The sequence below is a fragment of the Anser brachyrhynchus genome, assembly GCF_964034855.1.
Source record: "Anser brachyrhynchus genome assembly, chromosome: 16".
In the NCBI taxonomy this organism is placed as follows: Eukaryota; Metazoa; Chordata; class Aves; order Anseriformes; family Anatidae; genus Anser; species Anser brachyrhynchus.
Window position 1 is genome coordinate 1,260,275 of NC_137734.1, and position 18,497 is coordinate 1,278,771.

General features: G+C 68.0%; 2 protein-coding genes across 5 annotated transcripts; both read right to left on the minus strand.

Moving 5' to 3' along the window:
• Nucleotides 1-59: 59 nt before the first annotated feature.
• ID1 (inhibitor of DNA binding 1) lies at nucleotides 60-1,009 on the minus strand. The gene is made up of 2 exons (XM_080558733.1): nucleotides 610-1,009; nucleotides 60-339 (listed from the first exon to the last, which is right to left on the minus strand). The coding sequence occupies exons 1-2, from the start codon at nucleotides 928-930 to the stop codon at nucleotides 298-300; spliced, it is 363 nt and encodes a 120-aa protein (XP_080414859.1). The 5' UTR covers nucleotides 931-1,009; the 3' UTR covers nucleotides 60-297.
• Nucleotides 1,010-5,776: 4,767 nt separating this feature from the next.
• HM13 (histocompatibility minor 13) lies at nucleotides 5,777-17,854 on the minus strand. Of its 4 annotated transcripts, none has more exons than XM_080557772.1 (13): nucleotides 17,641-17,854; nucleotides 16,355-16,453; nucleotides 15,019-15,101; nucleotides 14,083-14,171; nucleotides 13,380-13,465; nucleotides 13,114-13,239; nucleotides 11,392-11,449; nucleotides 11,013-11,096; nucleotides 10,678-10,714; nucleotides 9,546-9,648; nucleotides 8,747-8,832; nucleotides 6,634-6,827; nucleotides 5,777-6,166 (listed from the first exon to the last, which is right to left on the minus strand). In XM_080557772.1, the coding sequence occupies exons 1-12, from the start codon at nucleotides 17,812-17,814 to the stop codon at nucleotides 6,677-6,679; spliced, it is 1,176 nt and encodes a 391-aa protein (XP_080413898.1). In that variant the 5' UTR covers nucleotides 17,815-17,854; the 3' UTR covers nucleotides 5,777-6,166; nucleotides 6,634-6,676. The 4 variants fall into 4 exon arrangements, with proteins under 4 accessions (XP_080413898.1, XP_080413896.1, XP_080413897.1 ...); XM_080557770.1 differs by having other exon boundaries at nucleotides 8,651-8,832; XM_080557771.1 differs by lacking the exon at nucleotides 6,634-6,827 and having other exon boundaries at nucleotides 8,651-8,832.
• Between the last annotated feature and the right edge of the window lie 643 nt (nucleotides 17,855-18,497).

Here is an 18,497-nt window from a genome sequence, read left to right on the forward strand (position 1 = left end):
CAGGGGGATCCACCCCCCCCCCAAAGCCCCGTGCAATGCAGCCACGAAGAAGACGCGTGCCTGGTAATCAGGGCTTGTTTAATAACAAAACTCCAGCTATTGTAGAACAATATTCTCCGGCATCATTGTAATATACAATACAGGGAATGCTCTCAGCAATCTGAGAAGGTTACGAGCCGCAGCCGCCGGGCCCTGGGGGGGGGCCCTGGCCGCAGCCCCGCAGCTGCGGGCCCCATCCGTGCCCGGGGGTCCCATCCGGGGCGCGGCGCTGGGGGTCCCGGCAGGTCCGTGGAGGTCTCAGCGGCACAGGATGCGGTCGGCAGCGGGCATGCACGGAGCCTGCGGGAAGGGGAACGAAGCGGGCGGTCAGTGCTGCTCGGGGGCCGCGGCGGGGACCGGGGACGGGACACGGGGGTGACGGTGGGGGGGCCGCCCAGGGAAGGGGGCAGCGGAGGGGGGCGGCCGGGCCGCAGCCCGGGGGGAGAAGGGGGAAAAGGGCCCGGGGGGAGAAGGGGGAGAAGGGCCCGGGGCCGCCGAGGAAGGGGCGCGGGGGGCCCGGTGCAGCCCGGGGCCGGGCAGGGCTCGGAGCAGCCCCGGCGCCGCACTCACCTCGGGGGGCTCGGCGGCGGCGGGGGGCCGGGGGGGCCCGGGCTGCAGCGCGAGCTGCAGGTCCCAGATGTAGTCGATGACATGCTGCAGCAGCTCCACCTTGGAGACCCGCCGGTGCCGCGGCAGGGTGGGCACCAGCGCCCGCAGCCGCGAGTAGCAGCCCTTCATGTCGTACAGCAGCGCGGCCGCCGCCTGCTCCGCCGCGATCGCCCCCGGGCCCGGCCCCGGCCCGCAGCGGGCGGCCTCCCCGGGCCGCACCGCCTTCAGCGCCCCGCCGGGACCGGCGGGCAGCGGCGACGGGGCGACGGCGGCGACCTTCATGGCGAGGGGCGGCGGAGCGGAGCGCGGCGGGCGGCGTTAGGACCCTGCGGGCGGCCGTGGGAGCGCTGCGCCCCGCCGAGCCGCGCCGCGCCAATTATAGAGCGCCGCCGACGGGGGGCGGGGCCGCGGGGCGAGCGGCGGCCAATGGCGGCGCCGCGGGGGCGGGGCCGGCGGCGCCCGCCCCATTCATGCGCCCCGAAGGGCAGAGCCTTAAAGGGGCCGCGGGGGAGAGAGCGGGGGGGAGGCTTGGGGTACGGGGAGGGGGCTGGCGGGGTGCGGGGGCTGGAGGGGTGCGGGGGCGTCCGTCCCGCCGCGGACCCGCAAATGGGGTTCCCCGCAGCCCCCCGGGCTCCCCGCAGCCCCCCGGCTCCCCGCAGCCCCCGAGCTCCCCGCACCCCTCGGGGTCCCTCCACCGCCGGGCTCTCGCAGCCCAGCCGCCCCCGTTGCCCCCCAGGGCCCTGCAGCCCCCGCAGCCCAGCTCGCCCCTCACTCCCCCCCCCCCAGCCCTCCCAGGCCCCACGCGCCCCCCGGCCCCGCTGCCGCCCCCCGCTGCCCCCCCCCCCCCCCCCGCCTCCCCGGCGGCTCAGACCGTTAGACGCCAGGGCCGTGACGTCACCCATTCATAAAACCCCGCGCGCTGTCAGCGCGGCGCCTCGCGGGCGGTGCCCATGGCGACGGGGGGGGGGCGGGGCGGGGCGGGGGGGGGGCACCTGCGGCCACCGGGGCACGGCCACGGGGCACCGGCACCCCACGGGGACACGGGGACACCCCGCGGGGACCCCGCAGCCCCGGCCCTGCTCGCCAGGGCCCGGTGAGCAGCACCCTCGGGCCGCCCCCCCCGGCCCCCCCCCGGTGTGCGCGGAGCTGCGCGGCTGCGGCCCCGGGGGGGTCCCGGCTGCGGGACGGGAACGGGGACGGGGACGGGGACGGGGACGGGGACGGGGACGGGGACGGGGACGGGGACGGGGACGGGCAGGTCCCGCCTGGGCAGCTGCAGCCTCCGTGCAGACTCGAGCCGAAACCAAACCAGGCCCTGCCCTGAAGGGCTTCCGATCCGAGCGCTAATTAGCGGTAATGATCGTTACCGGGTCCCCGCACCTGCAGGGAGGCGCAGCCGCGGCTCGGTGGGGGCCTTGGGCAGGACCCGACCCGCAGCTGCGGGCAGGGCCCCGGCGGCAGGAGCAGAGCGGCCGCGAGCGGCCTTCTGAGGCCAGCTGCAGCCTCCTCGGCCACCCGCATGCTCAGGGACGTCTGTGTGTGTGCGTGTGGGTGTAGCACGGCCACGGGCACGGGGGCACGCACGGGGGCACGCACACGTCCGTGCATGCATGCACACGCACAGGCGTGCACAAGGAAACGCACACGTGCACAGCCCCATAGACGCGCAGACGTGCACAAACCCGGGTGCGCACAGGGGCGGTGCGCGCGTGCACACAGTGGCTGCAGAAGCGGGGCTGGACACAGGCACACCGCGGCTGTGCCCGGTGTGGGTGCACCAGGCCGTGCTCCCCCAGCCTCGTGGCAGCGATGGGTCGGGGGCCAGACCCCCCCCATGCCTGCAGCTGGCTCTGCGCAGAGCTGCAGCCTCTCCCCAGGCGTGGAGTGAGCCGAAGGCCTCTCCTCATCTTCCTCTGCAGGGTGGGGGCAACCCTGGAGCCCGCTGCACGTGGACGGGCTTTAACCCAGCACCTCTGGGCTCTGCCCTGCCAGGGACAGCTGCATCCCTCCGTCCTCCCACCCCTCGGTCCCTCCATCCCTCTGGCTTTGTGAGCACATCCGTCCCTCTGTCCCTCCCTCTGTCCCTCTGCCCCTTCATCCCCGAGCGGTTCCCAGGGTGGGCACGGCGCTGGGGTCGCCCCCTCCATTCAGGGCCCCGCGGAGGGCCTGGTGCTGCCCGGTTCCCACCGCGGCTCTCAAAGCCGCTAATTAGCCCCCATCTGGCGGTGGCGGCCCGGCCGCGGCGGGGAGGCCGGGGACATTGTGCGCAGGAATGCCTTTCAGTGCCGCCGGCCGGCCGGGCGCCCGCCAGCTGCGCCGCCAACAATGCGCCGCGGCCGGGACGAGCCAGCCCCGAGCACCCCGGGTGGCGTGGGGACAGGGACGGGTTTCCCCCCCCAGGTCCCGCGGGGTGCACCAGGTTGTGGGACCACCCCACCCTTGGCACGTTGGGGTGCTGGAGCTGCCGGCGTGGCCCAGTGACGCTGCCCTGGCCGTAGCCGGGTGCCGGTGTCGGCCGGCAAGACGGATGGCTTCATTTCCATCTCAATTCTGGGAACGGGGAGCGCGGCGCGGTAACAGTGGCCTCGGCCATATGGCGCTGGCGGGGCGCAGCCCGGCCGGGAGCGCGGCTGCTTTGCGCCGAGCAGGGGTTGCCCAGCAGCCGAGCACATCAAAGCCCCCGGCCGTTCCCCCCCACCCCCTGCACTGGAGGGACCACACAGGGCACGGCCGCACCGGGCCGCCAAGGGGGCTGCCTGTGCCGTGGGGACGATGGGGACAGAGCGGGGCTGCCCTGCGTGCATGGCTCTGCCACTCAGAGCCGGGCTGCCCAGTGGGCACTGATGCTACGGGCATTGGGGGTGGGCTCAGGATGGGCTTTGCAGCCCCCAAAAGCAGCAGCAATGGGATGGGCTCAGCAGGACCCCGCATCCCAGCAGCACGGGGCCAGATGCGGACGCGTGGCCGAGCGCAGGAGGGGAGCCCATGGACCCGCAGATGCCAGGGTGCAGGCCGGGTGCCCCCCACCCGAACGGCCCCCCCCCAGATTTTGCCGACTCAGCCTTGTGCATTGCCTCCAGCCCAGCCATCCCCGTGCCTGTTAGGAGCCCCAGCGCTGCCTGGGGGGCCACCAGCGCCCGTTGCACAGCTGGAGCAGGGCCGAGGCCTGAGAAAGCCCCCGCGCGTTCCCCTCCCGCCTTCTCCCTTCCCGTTCCCGGCTCCATCCGCTGCAGCCCAGACCAGCTGGAGCCAGGCGGCCCTTCCTGGGATTTATTCCAGCTTCCTGCCCCTCCTCGCCGGCAGGCCGGGGATGGGGCTGCTCTCGCCTGCTTCCTCTCCCTGCTCGCAGCCGACGGCCGGGCGCCGGCGCTCCGTGGGACCCCAGCTCTCATCGGCGCCCTCCCCCCGCACCGTGGCCGGGCGTCCCTGGCTCCAGGTGCTGCCAGCCGGGCTGGGGCACGGCACCAGGGGGACAGGGCAGCAGCAGCGGGGTGCTGCCCCCAGCACCCGTCCCTTGTGGGGAGGCTCTGCAGGGCCCCGGGGACCAGCAGTCCCCACGTGCCCCCCCCCAGGCACCAGCACTTCCCACCCCACGCTCAGCGTTTGCACCCACGGGTGCTCCCCGTGCACCCGCAGCCCACCCTACCGGGGCTGCGGGGCTGAGCTGCAGCCCCCGGCACGAGGGGAAGGTGCCCGGGGCACCTGCGTGGCTCTCTGCGGTGCCGCAGGCACTGCTTGGGGGGGGATCACCCCAAACCCCACAACTGGGGCAGCGGGGATGGAGCCGTCCCCCCGCCCCGTGGACGGAGGGCTCACGCTGGAGCCGGGGTGTTTTTTTTTGTGTGTCCCCCGCGAGCCGGAGGGGACCCCGCGGCGGGGGGAAGGTGGCGCAGACAGAGCGGAGCCGTGCTGCAGGACCCAGGTGCAGCAGGGGCAGGCGAGCCCCGGGGGCCGCCCAGGCGCTGGCTCCGCTCCCAGCTCCTTGCAGGGCCCGAGCGCTTCCTTCCTCTGGGCTCTGCCCCGCTTATCGGCCGGGCAGGGCCGGGGTGACCCCGCTCTCCCCTCTCCGTGCCTTCCGCTCCCCGTGGCGCCGCCGCGGGCCCTTGGAAAGCTCCCAGCTCGCCGCCACGCTCCCGCTGCCCTGAGCTCCGCGGGCAGGAGCGGGGAGCGAGGCGGCAGCGGGCGATGCGAGGGGCACAGCTGGGGTACCGCCTGCACCCCACCGCCCCGGCACGCTGGAGGCTGAGCAGGGATAGGTGTGAGACCCCCCCCGTGGCCGCCCCCAGCCGAAGCTCGGGAGGACGCGGAGCCTGGCGGGACGCGGTGCCGGACCCGCAGCCTCGGGGCAGGGCGCTGCGCCCTGCGGCACGGCCCGTGGCATTTTCCACGGGGCACCGGAGCCCGGTGGAATCACATCTGGAGTCTAGACTCAGCGACTCTGTGGGCCGGGCCTGGCGGCCGCACCGTGCCCAGGCCCTGCTGCGCACTGTTTGCTTAGCTGGAGGTATTTAATTGGAATTAAAGTGGCCCCTCTTGTTTTTGCGGACGGGGCTGTTGGAAAAGGAGCTGTAAGTCATAGAAAACATCTGTAGGAGACTGCGAAGGGTCATTAGATGGCAGAACGCGAGGCGCCACTTTTAGTGCTCGCAGCCGACGCGGGGAATAATAGCTCAATACGGCTTTTGTGGAGGGGCTGCCAAGCCAGCAAACACTTTCTATTTATTCTGGCAGCGGGCACGGCCCGAGGGATGCGGGATCCTCTGCGCGCCTGCCCCGAGGCGGGCAGGGAGGACACTGCCGGTGCCCCGAGGCACACGGCAGACGGCCCCAGCAGGAACCAGGAAGGGTGCTGGGGCTGCCCCTGCCCGCAGCACCCTGGCGCCAGACCCGGGTGCAGCAGCCACGGCCCTAAATCTGGGCGCTGCAGCACCGAGGCCAGGTTGGGGTTGGGCCTGGGCAAGGCAGAGCGTGGCAGGAGGGGAAGGGGACGGTCACTTGGGTGCAGACACAAGGATCCCAGACCCCAAGGGGGGGGAAAAAGCTGCAGGAAGGGCTGGGACACCCACCCGCGGCTCACGCGCCAGGCTCGAGCAGCCCCGATAACCCCCCAGCACTGCCTGACCCCTCCTTCCTTTGAGATGGTTTAATATGAGAGAAAGCAAATGCACAATACAAAATTTAAAAACCGGCCTGTGGTTCGCCGCCCGCCCGCTTTGCGCCCACGCAGGAGCCAAAGCGAAAAGGGGAGCGCGGCTGCACGGCCCCGGGGGGCCGGCGGGAGGGGGTGGACACGCAGCGTACATCGATGCCCCACCGGGGCGGCTGCTCCGACACACACAACACGATGCTCTGGCACAATTGTTTCGTCGTCTGTCACTTGAGGGAGGTCTGGAAGGGCCCCAGCCCAGCAGCGCCGGGCCTGGCCCCCGGGCAAGGTCACTTCTCCTTCTTGTCGGCTGCTGTCGGCTCCTCTTTGGAGGCCCCCGGCGCCTCCTTGGGGGTAGAGCTCTCCTCGTAGCTGGGGACAGAGGGACAGGAGGGGCGCAGTTAGCAGGGGTGAGCCCTGCTCTGGGGACAAGCAGGCGCTGAGACCGGCCTGGAGCACCGGGACGGCCTGGCACGGGGGGCTAGGCCAGGTCTGCGCCTGGGAGCCCGTCCCTGCATTCCGACCCTCGTTCCCAAAAGCGCTGCTGGGCCCCCCAGACAGCGCTGGGCTCCCCATGTGGGGCTGAGCACTGATTTGCGAGGGGGGGAGGCTGCAGGAAAATCAGCAGCAACACCCCCAGGGCCCCGCTGCTCTGGCTGCGAAACCCCCACAGCACTGCCCCGGGCCCTAACGGAGGAAATGTGGGAGCACAAAGAGCAGAGACGTCAGCTCCTCGCCCCCTCCAGTCCCCCCCAGAGGAGGAGAAGCCAGCCCACAGCAGCGAGGCGAAGGCTGCTGCTGCTGCTCGGGGAAAGGGGAGAGCCGGGATGAGCCCCTACCTGGCCAGAGGGACAGACAAAGAAAGGGCACCGTGCGCGATTGCTACATGGCACTGGGGCTTTGCTGCCGGCGTCGGCGGGGGCAGGACAATTTCTGCTGCATGGAATCAGCAAGGCTGGCCGGCGAGCCGGACACGGTGGGGAAGTGGGTAAGTCGCGGCGTGTGCGGCAAGATTTCAGCAGAGGACTCATAGCTGCAGGAGACAGGAAGCAGGAAGGGAAAGGGGGAAGGACAGGGCAGAAGGGAGAGGGGGAGAAAGAGAGAGAGAGAGAGAGAGAGAAAGAAAAAGCAGAAGAGTTTCCAAGTGAGGCAGCTGCAACCCCAGCACCCTGCGCAGGCAGCCCGCTCCTCCGCTGGCCCCGGGGCTGTGCCGCAGGGCAGGGGGGCGAGGGCTGAGACCCGGGGAGAAGGCAGGCCCCGGGGGCACGAGGAGGCAGCCGGCTGGAGGCCCCGGGGGGAACAGAGAGTCTTTGGTGCGGCTGGAGGACAGGAGGGCTGCGGCAGGTGGGAGCAGCACAGAGTGTTTCCCACTCCCGGCAGCCGAAGGCTTTGGAACAGCTCGGAGCCGAGGTTACAGCCCCGGGAGGCTGCGAGCCACGGACCCGGGGGCAGCCGGCTCTGCTCCACCAGCCCCCCGTCCCCGGGCTGCAGCACCAGGCTGCCCGCAGACCGAAACCCCCCGCGTGCGCAGGGCCCTGCACTCGGCAGCGAGCCCAGGGAGCGACCGGGAGAGGAGGGGAAGCGCTGCAGAGGTGCAGGGGAGCTACACCGGGGGGGGGGGGGGGGGAAATTCCTTGCAGTGAGGGACTCCGGCCTGCAGGCAGGAGCCCTGCCACGTCCTGCTTCCTCCGACAGCACCTGGAGCCATTTCAAGGCAAGCCCCAGGCTCGCTGAGGGCCCCCCCGCAGCCCACCAGCAGCCCACCAGCCCCGCCGTTGGCTCTGGCAGAGCTCAGCTACCAGCAGCAGGCAGCACCCTGGGGGCGTTTTTCCCTAGAGCCGGCTGCCAGGCTCCCCGGGGGGGTGGGATTGCTGACCCAGGGCCGGACCCGCAGCTCGTCTCCCCCCCCCCCACCCCGTGCGCTTGGTGGGGCAGGAGCAGGGAGGCGCCGCTGCGGCTGAGTCACGGCGCAGGGGAGAGCGGCTGTAGGATCCCAGGTGCACAGGAAGGACGAGCCCAGGACACTCGGTGCCTGCAGCGGCAGCCGTCAGAAGCCGACATCAAAGCAGGGGCAGGTGCTGCAAGGGCTGGGGAGCCGCGGCCCGGTGGGAAGACGCAGAGCTGCGCCTCCCAGGGGAGGGGAGGAGGCCAGGGCAAACCCCGCTCCCTGCTGCCCCACGGCCTGCACGTGGCTCAGGCGCCAGTTTTCCTCCGGGCAGGCTGGGGGCTGGAGCTGAGCGGCCCCGGGAAGCCCAGCAGCCCCGGACGGATGCTCCCTTCCCTGCTCTGCTTCAGGTGGCCCCAGCCGCGATCAGCGACCAAACAGCCCCCCGGCAGCCTGGGGCTGTGCTCTGCCTGGAGCAGGAGGGGACAGCCCGGCAGGAAAAGCCTTTTGACTGCCAGCGGGCAATGCCCGGAGCACGGCAGGGTGAGAAGGGCTGCAGCACAGCAAAGCCTCCCTTTTCCAGCCCCCTTTTTCCCACATCTGCAGTCCCGGGGGAGACAGCTGCAAACCGTCTCCCTCTACCCCAGCGGGGAAGCCGGGATGTGCTCGAACCAGCCCCGGCTGCTCCCGCAGCTGGCTCCAATTCCATCCTCCCCCACCCACGGGCGCTGGGACACAATGACCAAGTATCTCCGCACCAGGTGCGCGGTCCCACCCTCCCCTGCCTGCCAGCGCACGGGAAGAGCTCGTCACCCGGGCGTGCAGCGATCCCAGATGCTGCCCTGCCTGTCGGTACGGCACCGACGCTCCCAGGAGGTGGCGGGAGCCAGGGCCGGCGTGTACAAGCACGGGCCCACTCCCTCCGCCTCCGCACGCGCGCGCACGCACACCCAGGGCATGCCCAGATGAACCTGTCCCTCCAGCTGTGCCCGGCCGTGGGAACATCTGCATGCTTCGTGCGCTCCAGCGCCGCGGGCGCAACAGCTCCGAGCCCCGCCGAGGCCCACCTGAACATTTCGGTTACTTCTCCCTTTGCCAAGGCCACAAGCAGCGGGAATCCGATGCACGCGGGGACCAGGTAGAGCAGAGCAGGCTGCCAGCGAGAAAAACAACAGTTAAACCCGAGCCCAGATCGCCCCTCGGGAGGGCACGGCCCCATCCCCCCTGCGCCCACCACATCGCGGCAGCGCACAGAGGGGCGAAAGCCACAGAAAGCTGCTCTGAGAGCCAAGCTGCAGCTGCAGCAGGAACAAAACCCCCGCCACCAGGTCCCAAAGCGGCACGCAGGCTGCCTGGCAGAGGGGTGCAACCCTCCAGGCTCGTGGTGGGGATGTGGCGCCGCTGGAGGCGAGCACTGGGGTCCCGGACAGCACCCGACCACCACCTGTGAGCCAGGCTGCCTGCGAGGAGCGAGGGTGGCTGTGCTCCCCCACGGCTCAGCGCTTCCCTGGGCACCTCCTCGGGCCCCAGGAGCATCCGGGCACCTCCTTCCCACGGCGGGCCGTGAACACGCCGGGAGCACCCCCCCACAGAGCAGCGACGGCGCCCGCAGCGTGCTCCCGGAGCCCCCCTGCTGCGCTCCTCAGGTGCTGAGGTGCTGCTCGCAGCCCGAAGCAGCCTCCCCCGGGGAAGGGCTCAGCTCCAGCCAGGCCCACAGGGCTTTGGGGGAGGGCGAGGCACAGGCAGGCACTGGGAAAGCGAAGCCAAGGGAACGCAGCTGCTTTTTTCCCGGTGTGCTCGGGACACTCGCGGCCAGGCTGGCGCGTCCGGCTGCGTGCCTCTGCGGGGCAGCAGGGCAGGGCTCACCTGGGCGTGCTTGAAGATGTGCATGATGAATATGGTCAGGCCCAGCCCGAAGATGTAGGCCACGAAGCTGGTGTAGAAATACGTGTGCGTGTTCTTCTTCAGGCTGTAGGGAAGGGGGCAGAGCAAGCTTAGCTCGGGGCGCAGGGATGCCAGTGGCTGAAAGGGAGCCGGCGCAGCTACCTGGGACATCTCCCACCAGGTCGGGGTGCAGGGAGCAGAGCTCTGCCCGCGCTCAGGGCCAGCACGGACGCCGCCACCAGCACAGCACCAGCCCCACGGGCACAGCACAGGGCTGGATGGGGTTACACCCACGTCAGGTGGGGAAGGGGCCGTCAGATCCCACCGCTGGGCGGCTGTGGGGTGCAGGAGTCAGTGCTGGGACCCGGGGAGAGGATTCCCCCTCCCTGCTGTCCTCCCCCGGCTGCCTGCTCACTGCACGTGGTGTTTGATCGCGGGGCAGGCGGCGGGAGCTGGGATTCCCAGCAGGTGCAGGCAGGATGTGGGTGGAAACACCTGGAAGCGCTGGCACAGAGCGGAGGGGCTGTGCAACGGCGACAGGAGCGGGGCCGCGCCGCCGCAGCTGCAGGAGGCGGCCCGTTCCCAGCAGCTCCCAAGCCAGAGACCGCTGGCGTGGGGCAACTGCTGGGAGCTGCGCCCTGGCAGCAGGTGCAGCCCCGCGTGGGAAGGAGCTGCCTGCCCCGACCGACGGCCGCCCGGAGGCGGACGCGCTGCCGGGCCTCCCTCGGCCTCCCCGCGAGCAGCGCCCCCAGGTGCCAGCACCCCAGCCCTGTCTCACACTGTCTCCGCTTCCCCTTCCCCACCGCAGCAGCGCGATCCCTGCTCCTTGGGGTCAGCGAGCCTGCGAGGCCGTTCGCTGCTGCTGCCCCCTCTCCCCACGCTGCTCCCCCGAGCAACGCTCAGGAGCTCAGGACTTACCCCCAAACCCAGCCCTGCTCATCTCCGCTCTTCCAGAAGTTTCTTCTTCCAGCTGCTCTCCCGCATCCCCACCCCAAGCCCCCGATGCGAGCACACAGCCGAGCTCCTGGCTTCCCCTTCCCCTTTTCCCCTACAACAACTGGAGCACGCTGCAAGTCCCAGCCCGTGGAGGACCCTTCCCCACCACCCCCCTCACCTGATGTCAAAGCGCAGCAGCAAGGCGATGAAGATCCCTGCAGGGAGAAGGAGAGAGGATGGAGGCAGGGGAAGGCAGAGCCTCCAGCCACCCGCGGCCGTGCCTGGGCTCACAGTGCCCTCTCGTGGCACCGGGACGGCACCGGCACGCAGCACCGGCCCCGGCGGGAGACCCGCGGTGCTCTGGCACCCAGCCCACGCAGCTCCCAGCCCCGGTGCGAGGCTGCGGGGCTCCGGCAGGGCCAGAAGCACAGCACGGGGCGTGAGCCCCCTGCCTGGCACCCCACGGCTGCCTCAGACGCGGTCCCGGTGACATCCTCCCCCTTGTGTCCTCACCTGGAATGACAATGTCTCCCAGACCCAGCATGGCGAAGTTGTCGGCCTCCAGACCCTTCTCCAGCAGGTCCTGAGGGAAAACCACTGCAAGGAGAGAGAGGCAGTGAGGGGGAGCAGAGCTCAGCACCACTGTGCCTGGTGAAATGGGACCCCAGCCCCATCCCAGGCCCCCTCCTGCTCCTTCCTGGGCCAGCCCCGGGCACCGGAGTGGGAAACCCGAGGGATTTGGGGCCAGCCCCCTGCACAGGTCTCAGCCGCAGCTCCCAGGCCCCAAGCCACCGCCCGCTCCACCACCCACAAATCCACACCTCTTTTTTTTTTTTTTTAAAGCAGCTGCAACTGCACCCCTGTTGTGGGGAGCGCGGGAGCGTCTACTCACGTTTTATCGGAGCCTCGAACGATTTGGCAACTGTCACCATCACGTTGGTGCCAAAGACCTAGGGGCAAGCAGAGGAGTGCGGGTTGACGACGGCTGCACGGGGACATGCACGCCGCAGCGATCCCCCCCCCAGCAGCACCCAGAGGCCGCAGGCAGGGGAGCCCAGCGGTGCTCGGAGAACCCCTGGAGCACTGACCAGGCTGCCTTCAGCCCCGGTGAGCCACCGGTACAAAGTCCGAACGGGTGCAGGGAGCTGCCTGCGGGTCCCAGGCAGCCTGAAGCGCCAGGGACGGAGCAGTTGTCAGACGGTGACGTTTGCTCCAAGGCCATCTGCGTATTGCGCTACCAGCTCTAAACACCGGCACCTCTGGGGACGGACTGCAAACACGGAGGTCAAACCCACCCCCCCCTCTGTTCCTTTCCAGCTCCAAGCCTCCGGTCCTGGCTGCCCAGCAGAAGGCAGATAAGCCACATGCTGGTTAGCGCCTACAGCTCTCAGCTCCTTCGTTAAGAAAATCCTTAAAGCAAGCAACTGGGCGTCAGCTCAGCTCTCACACGGTGCAGCAAGCTCTGGCCTTCGCCACGGAGCCCCAACACTCCGTGCTGGCACCAGGTAAAAGAACCCGGTACAATTTCTCCCCAGGACCACACGGCGGGAACGGTACCATCGGTGCACCAAGCAATTCCACCTCCTTTCTGAAATCCTCCTTGGATCTCTCTGTGATTAAATCCACGCTAAGAGCCAAGTGCCTGGTCCCTGCAGGGAGACGCTCCGCGTGGGGATGAGCGACCTGCGGGGGAAGCCGACCTGGCCGGGCAGCAGCAGAACACCAAATAGCGAGGGGCTGCGTCCTGCAAAGCTCTGTGGGGACGCTCACACCCCACACACACCGCAAGGCACTGCGCACGTGAGGTCTGAAGGCTTGCTGTTCTCCAGCCAGGAGCACTGGAGGTGGCACACAGACCAAAAAAGCACAGCTGAAATCCATGAAATGGGGAGCCCTGGCCAAATACAGAGACACCGCAGCCAGGCTTAAACAGGGCAGGATCCCTGAGGCATCTGCAGCGCTGCTGGAATCACCTCAAGCTACACAAGCTCTAAGATATTCTGAAACGGTAATTGAGAAGGTGGAGGCAGGCAGGAAAGACTGAGGAATACAGACATTACATAGGACTCAGGAAGAAAGGAACCAGAGCCATTGTACAAAGATAAGGAAAACCTCGGAATAAAGGCACTGGGGAGCTGTGCTAGCTGAGGGACAGCGCCTGGAGGCACTCCAGCATTCGGTTCTCGGTGCACAACAGGAGGACGCTAAGGAAGCCAGCCGATGACGGAGCTGAGGCACCGACACAAGCAGGATCGGCACGGCCCAGCACAGCCTCAGCCCCCAGCCAGGCACCTCCTAGGAAGGCAGGTCACCAGGACGGGATGTGCTCGACACACGGGGAGCCTACAACAGCCAGGCTCCCCGACGAGATCCCCGCCAGCCCCGAGCGCCCTGAGCCAGAGACTAAAAAACGCAGCCATTTGCTGCGCCACGTTCTGCCTCCGTTTGATTCCGTCCTCGTCCCCGCCGCACCCCTCTGGGCTGAGGAAGTGGAAATCCTGACTGCGAGCGTGTGTTCAGCCAGCGCGCTGCCTCCGAAGAGGCACGAGGCCACGCACATGCCTTCCGCCAACGGCTGCAACTCGCGTCCGCCCTGGGGAGCGCTCCCGTTTACCCAGAAGACGTCGTAGATGAAGAGGCCCCCGAGCAAGATGCAGCCGGTGCTGACGTTGTTCAAGTGCAGCAGCTCCACCCCGTTGAGGGAAAACGCCAGCCCGAAGAGATTGTTGGCAATCCAGTGCTGAGGAGGACACAAAAGGGAGAGGTGGGTTCCGCGGCACGTGCAGAGCCACGCCGCAGGCGCCCGGTGAGGGAAGGGGGCCCCGGGCTGACCTAGCCCAGTCCCTGCCCGCCCCCCCAGCAGAGCTGCGGCTCGCTCACCTTCCTCAGCAGGTACCAGACCCCGACAACGCTGCTCAGGGCCAGACATACGAGGTCCTTGGTGTCGAACTCGTAATTCACTATTTCTGCAACAAAACAGAGAAGTGAGACGCGGGGCAGGCCCGGCAGCTTCCCTTCCCGCGCAGGGCGAGTTCACGGCGGGGCAGCACCACGGAGCACAGCGCTCGTGCCCCCAAAAAGGGGAATCCTCCCGTGCGAACGGCCATGCCCGCAGCCAAACGACACGCGAGCAGCCTGCACTGCGAGCCAGGCCTTCTCCTTCAGCCAGACCCCGCCACAGGGACAGCATCTGCGAGCCTTCTGTCAACAAGGAAATTGGATTCAGGCTCTCTCCTAGGGCAAGGAGGGGCAGAGCTGCTCCCTCCTCCTGCACCCAGTTAACTCTTGGTGGTATCGTTACAAGGGAAGGCATTTAATACCAGCCACGAGCCCCGCTCCGTGACGCTCTGGGTTTGGGAATTCCCTGACAGGCAGGGGCAACAAGCAGGGAGAGTGCCGGGGTAAGACAACGCACTGTGCAGAGCTGGCAGCGCGTGCTGGCTACAGAAGCAGGGCAAGGAGCAAGAGGCAGGTTTTGGGAAGGTTGTTTGGGAGGGCTGAAAGTCAAAACGGGTAAACGAGGAACAGAACAGCGAAGGGAGAAGACGTTCACGAACCTGGAAGGACTGGCAGGCTAACATACCTTCCTTGCTCTCCCCGGAGCCCTGGGTGAAGAGGAGCTGGTACTGTTTATTGGGGAAGTTTGCAGGGAAGAATCTGTTCATCATGGGGCTGGGAAAAAGAGAAAAAAAAAAAAGCTGCAGAGAAGGGCAGTTCTACAGAAACCCCACACAAGGCACTGCCCAGCACCTCCACACGAACATCGCTCCCCTCACGGGGCAGGGAAATCCCAGGATTTGCCATGCCAGGGACTGGACTGAGCCCCAGCTTGTCACCAAGCCTGGGAGCTCGTCCTCCCCCTTGGGAGGATCCACTGGCACGTGACAGACCCGAAAAAGCCCTAGGGCAACTGGCACAAAGCGCCTTGTACGAGAAGGGAGAACCCAGCCTTGATGCCAGCACCTGCACTGCACCCCCCAAAAAACCCTCTGGGCACCCAGAACTGGCCGGGCCACCAGGACACGGCTCTGTGAGACCGAGCTGGGAGCAGGGCCGGAGCCCAGGCGGAACGGCAGCGCTGCTCTAGGGAAAGCATCTGCTCCCCAGCGCCCCGGAGCTCAGGAAACAGGAAACCAGTTTTCCTTTTCAGTTACTGAAACGGCCCGAGCTTTCGGCACCTCGCACCAACCACCAGTGCGAGGTGTTGAGGACGTTAGGGCGAGCTCCAGCTGCCCGTGCCCGCTGCTGCAGCAAGGGAACAGCGGTGCCGGGGAGCTCCGCCCTCCTTGAGGCACTGAGGACGGTGCCAGGCCGGAGCAGCTCCTTGGGGTGCGGTGCTGGCGGCCACCTGCAGCAGGACGGGCTCACAGCACACGCTCCAGTCCCGCCTCCCCTCCAGATCCGCCGAGGGAAAACGCTGCAGGAGCTGGGGTTCGGCTCTGCCACGCGGCGACGGTGCTTCATGCTGCCGTGCGATCAGCTCAGCACCCCGCCGCCGCCGCTCAGCTCCCCTCCCTACCTGATGGTGTGGGACAGGGCGAGGATCCCCAGCACGAAGAAATACATGGACAGCAGGAGGTTGATGTACTCTTGAGAGAATATCTGCAAGAGGAAAACCACGGGGGGGTCACCGCTGTGTGCCCCTCGCTGATACCGCCGGGAAGCGCCTCGCTCCGTGACCGACAGCCGCCGTGGTGGCGCTCCACGGGGACGGGAAGGAGAGCTGCAATAACCCAAATTCTCGCCCCGCCGACATAAAACGCGTTGGAAATAGCTGCCTGCTTGCAGAGCAGCCCTGCGAGCCGTGGCACACCTGTGAGCTGCTCGGCTCAAAAAATAACTCCTGCGCCGCAGAAAGGAGGGCACAGCTTCCCCGCCGGGTCCCCGCAGAGCGGCCGGAGCAGGGAGCGAGGCAGCAACGCCACTCTCGGGGCAGCGCCACCTCCCCCTGCCCCACGCTGGCAGCATCCGAGCGCTCCCCGCCCCGGTTTCGTGGGGTGTTATTAGAGCTCCTGCCCCCCAACACGCACCAGCTGCCCTTCGGTTCAATCCCACCCCGTGATTCAGAGCTCGCCGCAGCCCTGGAGAAGCGCGCTGCCGCCTCCGGAGAGCCGTGGGCCCTCGTGCTCTCCTGGGAGGCAGGATGCTGGGGCAGCAGAGCTTAGGGCACAGCGCACGTACTGAAAGGGAACACCACAGACCGCGGGGGCACACTGCACGTTCCCAAGCTCTTTCCTGGTGCCTAAAGAGGGGGGCTGGCGGATGGGGGGGCTGCCCTACTGCCCCCTCCAGCAGAGCCTTGGCAGATTTGCTCCTTCAGGGCTTTCCTGCCATTAGCCTGAAGGAGGAGCTGCAACCCCGTTACCCCACCGGCAGCCCCGGGCAGAACTCAGCTGCCAGGGGAGCAGGGCGCACCGCTGGGGAGGCCGAATCCTGCCCACCCTGCCGGCCGCCGCAGGACTGGTCCCCACGCAGCCTCGGTGACCTCCACACGGGCCTTCCCCGCGGCACAGACCCGCGCACACCCAGGCACGGAGCTGCCCGGTGCGGCCGCCAGCCCGCAGAGGCTCAGGCAGGCCGGAAGCCACCTGGGCTGGCCGCCGTACGGTGCCCGCTATCAGCGGAGATAAGGCTGTAAATTCAAATATTCCCAGCTCTGCGCATTAAAGCCCGCCTCCCGAGCAGCGGGCCAGGAGCAGGGCGAGGTGCCTCTCTGTGGCCCCAAACTACCCAAAGGCTGCATGGCTCGGGGAGAACGCACGTCCCCTGCTTGGTGACGCCGGGTGCCTTCTGTCCCAGCACCGGGGAACCCAGCACCAAAACGCACAGCAGCCCCGTTCCTGGGGCGTACTCACTTTAAAGAAGAGGTAGAGCCCCAGAAGGGTGCAACTGGCAACAATGGGAAATCGAGCAGCGTCTCGGCTGGTGATGGTCTCCGGCATCTCCGAGGAGTTCTGGGGAGGGAAGGAGAGGACCCGAGCGGGTTACGGTGACCTCTGCTCTGGCTTTGTACCCGGCAGACCCAACGAGGGCCCCGCAGGGCTCGGTGGCAGCACCGCGGTGGCTTCAGGGGGGGAGAAGTGCAGCAGCTGGCCCCCCGTTGTCCCCAGAGGTGGGGCTGTGTCGCAGGCAGAGCCCAGGACGGGAAAAGCAAACCTGCCTGCATCTGTCCTGCCTGGGGCTGCTCCGACCCCCTGCGCTTTTCCTCTTGGAAAGGGAGCAGCCCTGCCTCCTGCACCGTGTTTGTCCCTTTTCTGCCCAGAGCAGAGCCGGGCACCTCGCGGCTCGTGCCTGCCCGTCTCCGTCAGCCTCCCCCATCTGCGCACGCCATATGGCAACCGCGCTCCCGACGCCGCTGCCCTCCGGTCAGCCTCTGGGTCCTCACCTCGCTCCTGGGACGCTCCCGGTGCTCAGCAGCCCCAGATTCACAAAACGTTTCACCTTCTGAAACAGCTCCACACAGCTCCACCTGCCCCCTTTTAAGCCCTTTCCCAAGGGAGGCCCGCAGCGCTCACCGGGACAACCGTCCCCTCCTGCTGGCACCTCCCGTCCCCCCCGGAAGGACCGGGGGCCGCGGCCGCTCTGCCCCCAGCCCCGCTCCGTGCTCCCTGGGGGCAAACACCCGCAGGCAGCGCCGGTCGGGGCGCCCGGCCGCAGGAGCCCTTCTGCAAAGCGGCTCCGCGGAGGCACCTCGGCGAGGGCACAGCTGCTGGGAAGGGAGACCCGCAGAGGACCGCGGGGCGGCCCCGCTCACGGCCCCGGGGCCCGGCCCCGGTCACCGGGCTGCTGGGAGCTCCGGGGGCACCGCCGGGAACCCCGGGGCACAGCAGCAGAGACAAATAACAGCAAGAAGCCGGGCTGGGGAAGCAGCCCCCTCCCTGAGGCGCTGCGCTGCCAGCCCCAGCTGCGGCCCGGGGCACCGGGGGGGAACCGGGGCACCGGGGGGGGGGCACCGCGGGGAGGCACCGGGGGCAGCTCCCCGGTGCCGTCCCCGAACCCCTCGCAGGGCACGGCCCCACCGGGCCGCGAGGAACCGTGGCAAGGCCCTCCCCGGGCCCGCCTCCCCCTCCCCGGTGCCCCCCCGGTGCCCCCCCCGGTGCGGGGCCGTTGCCGGGGCCGTTGCCGGTAGGCCCGCGGGTACCTTGCTCTTGGCGCAGCTGACGGAGCGCAGCGCCCCGAAGAAGATGGGCAGCAGCGCCATGAGGACGAGGCTGCCGTAGGCCAGCGCCATGCCCTCGGGGGTGGCGGGCGGCCGGGCGGGGGGGGAGGAGGCCCCGGGCCCGGCGCTGCCGTTCTGCGCCGCCGCCTCCTCCATGGCGCCCCGACACGTCCCCGTAGCGGCCGGAAGTGCGTCACGCGCCGCGCGCGTCACGGGCCCGGCAACCCGCCGCGCGTTGCTAGGAGCCCGGGGGCCGCCCCCTCCCCGCCCGCCATTTTTAACGCCGTTACAGCGCCGAGTGCCTCCGAATGGACCTCCAATACACCCCCAGTACGCTTCCAGATAGCTCCAAGCGGATCTCCAAACTTGCCTCTAATAGACCTCCAAATTTACCTCCAAATACCTCCATTTTACGTCCAAATGTACCTCAAAATACACCGTGAATACACCAACTATACCTCAAATACACCAAATATACCTCGAATACATCTCCAAATTTACCTCCAAATTTTTCTCCAAATGTACCTCCAAATTTTTCTCCAAATGTACCTCCAATACATTTCCAAATATACCTCCAAAGACATTTCCAAACGGACCTCCAAATACCTCCAAATAACTCCAAATGGACCTCCAAACTTACCTCAAATACACCTCCAAATTTATCTCCAAATGTACCTTCAATACATCTCCAAATATCCCTCCAAATACATCTCCAAATCGACCTCCAAATACCTCCAAATAACTCCAGACGGTCCTCCAAACTTGCCTCTAATAAACTTCCAAATTTACCTCCAAATACGTCCATTTTACCTCCAAATGTACTTCAAAATACACCTCCA

Bases quoted from the DNA above. Each gene is read 5' to 3' on its own strand.
- ID1 (XM_080558733.1), bottom strand. From the start codon at position 930: ATGAAGGTCGCCGCCGTCGCCCCGTCGCCGCTGCCCGCCGGTCCCGGC. The intron at 340-609 runs GTGAGTGCGGCG...CCCTTCCCGCAG, and splicing joins CCGCCGCCGAGCCCCCCGAG to GCTCCGTGCATGCCCGCTGC.
- HM13 (XM_080557770.1), bottom strand. From the start codon at position 17,814: ATGGAGGAGGCGGCGGCGCAGAACGGCAGCGCCGGGCCCGGGGCCTCC. The intron at 14,172-15,018 runs GTAGGGAGGGGA...TCTTTTTCCCAG, and splicing joins GCCCTGTCCCACACCATCAG to CCCCATGATGAACAGATTCT. The intron at 10,715-11,012 runs GTGAGGACACAA...TTCTCCCTGCAG, and splicing joins GGGAGACATTGTCATTCCAG to GGATCTTCATCGCCTTGCTG.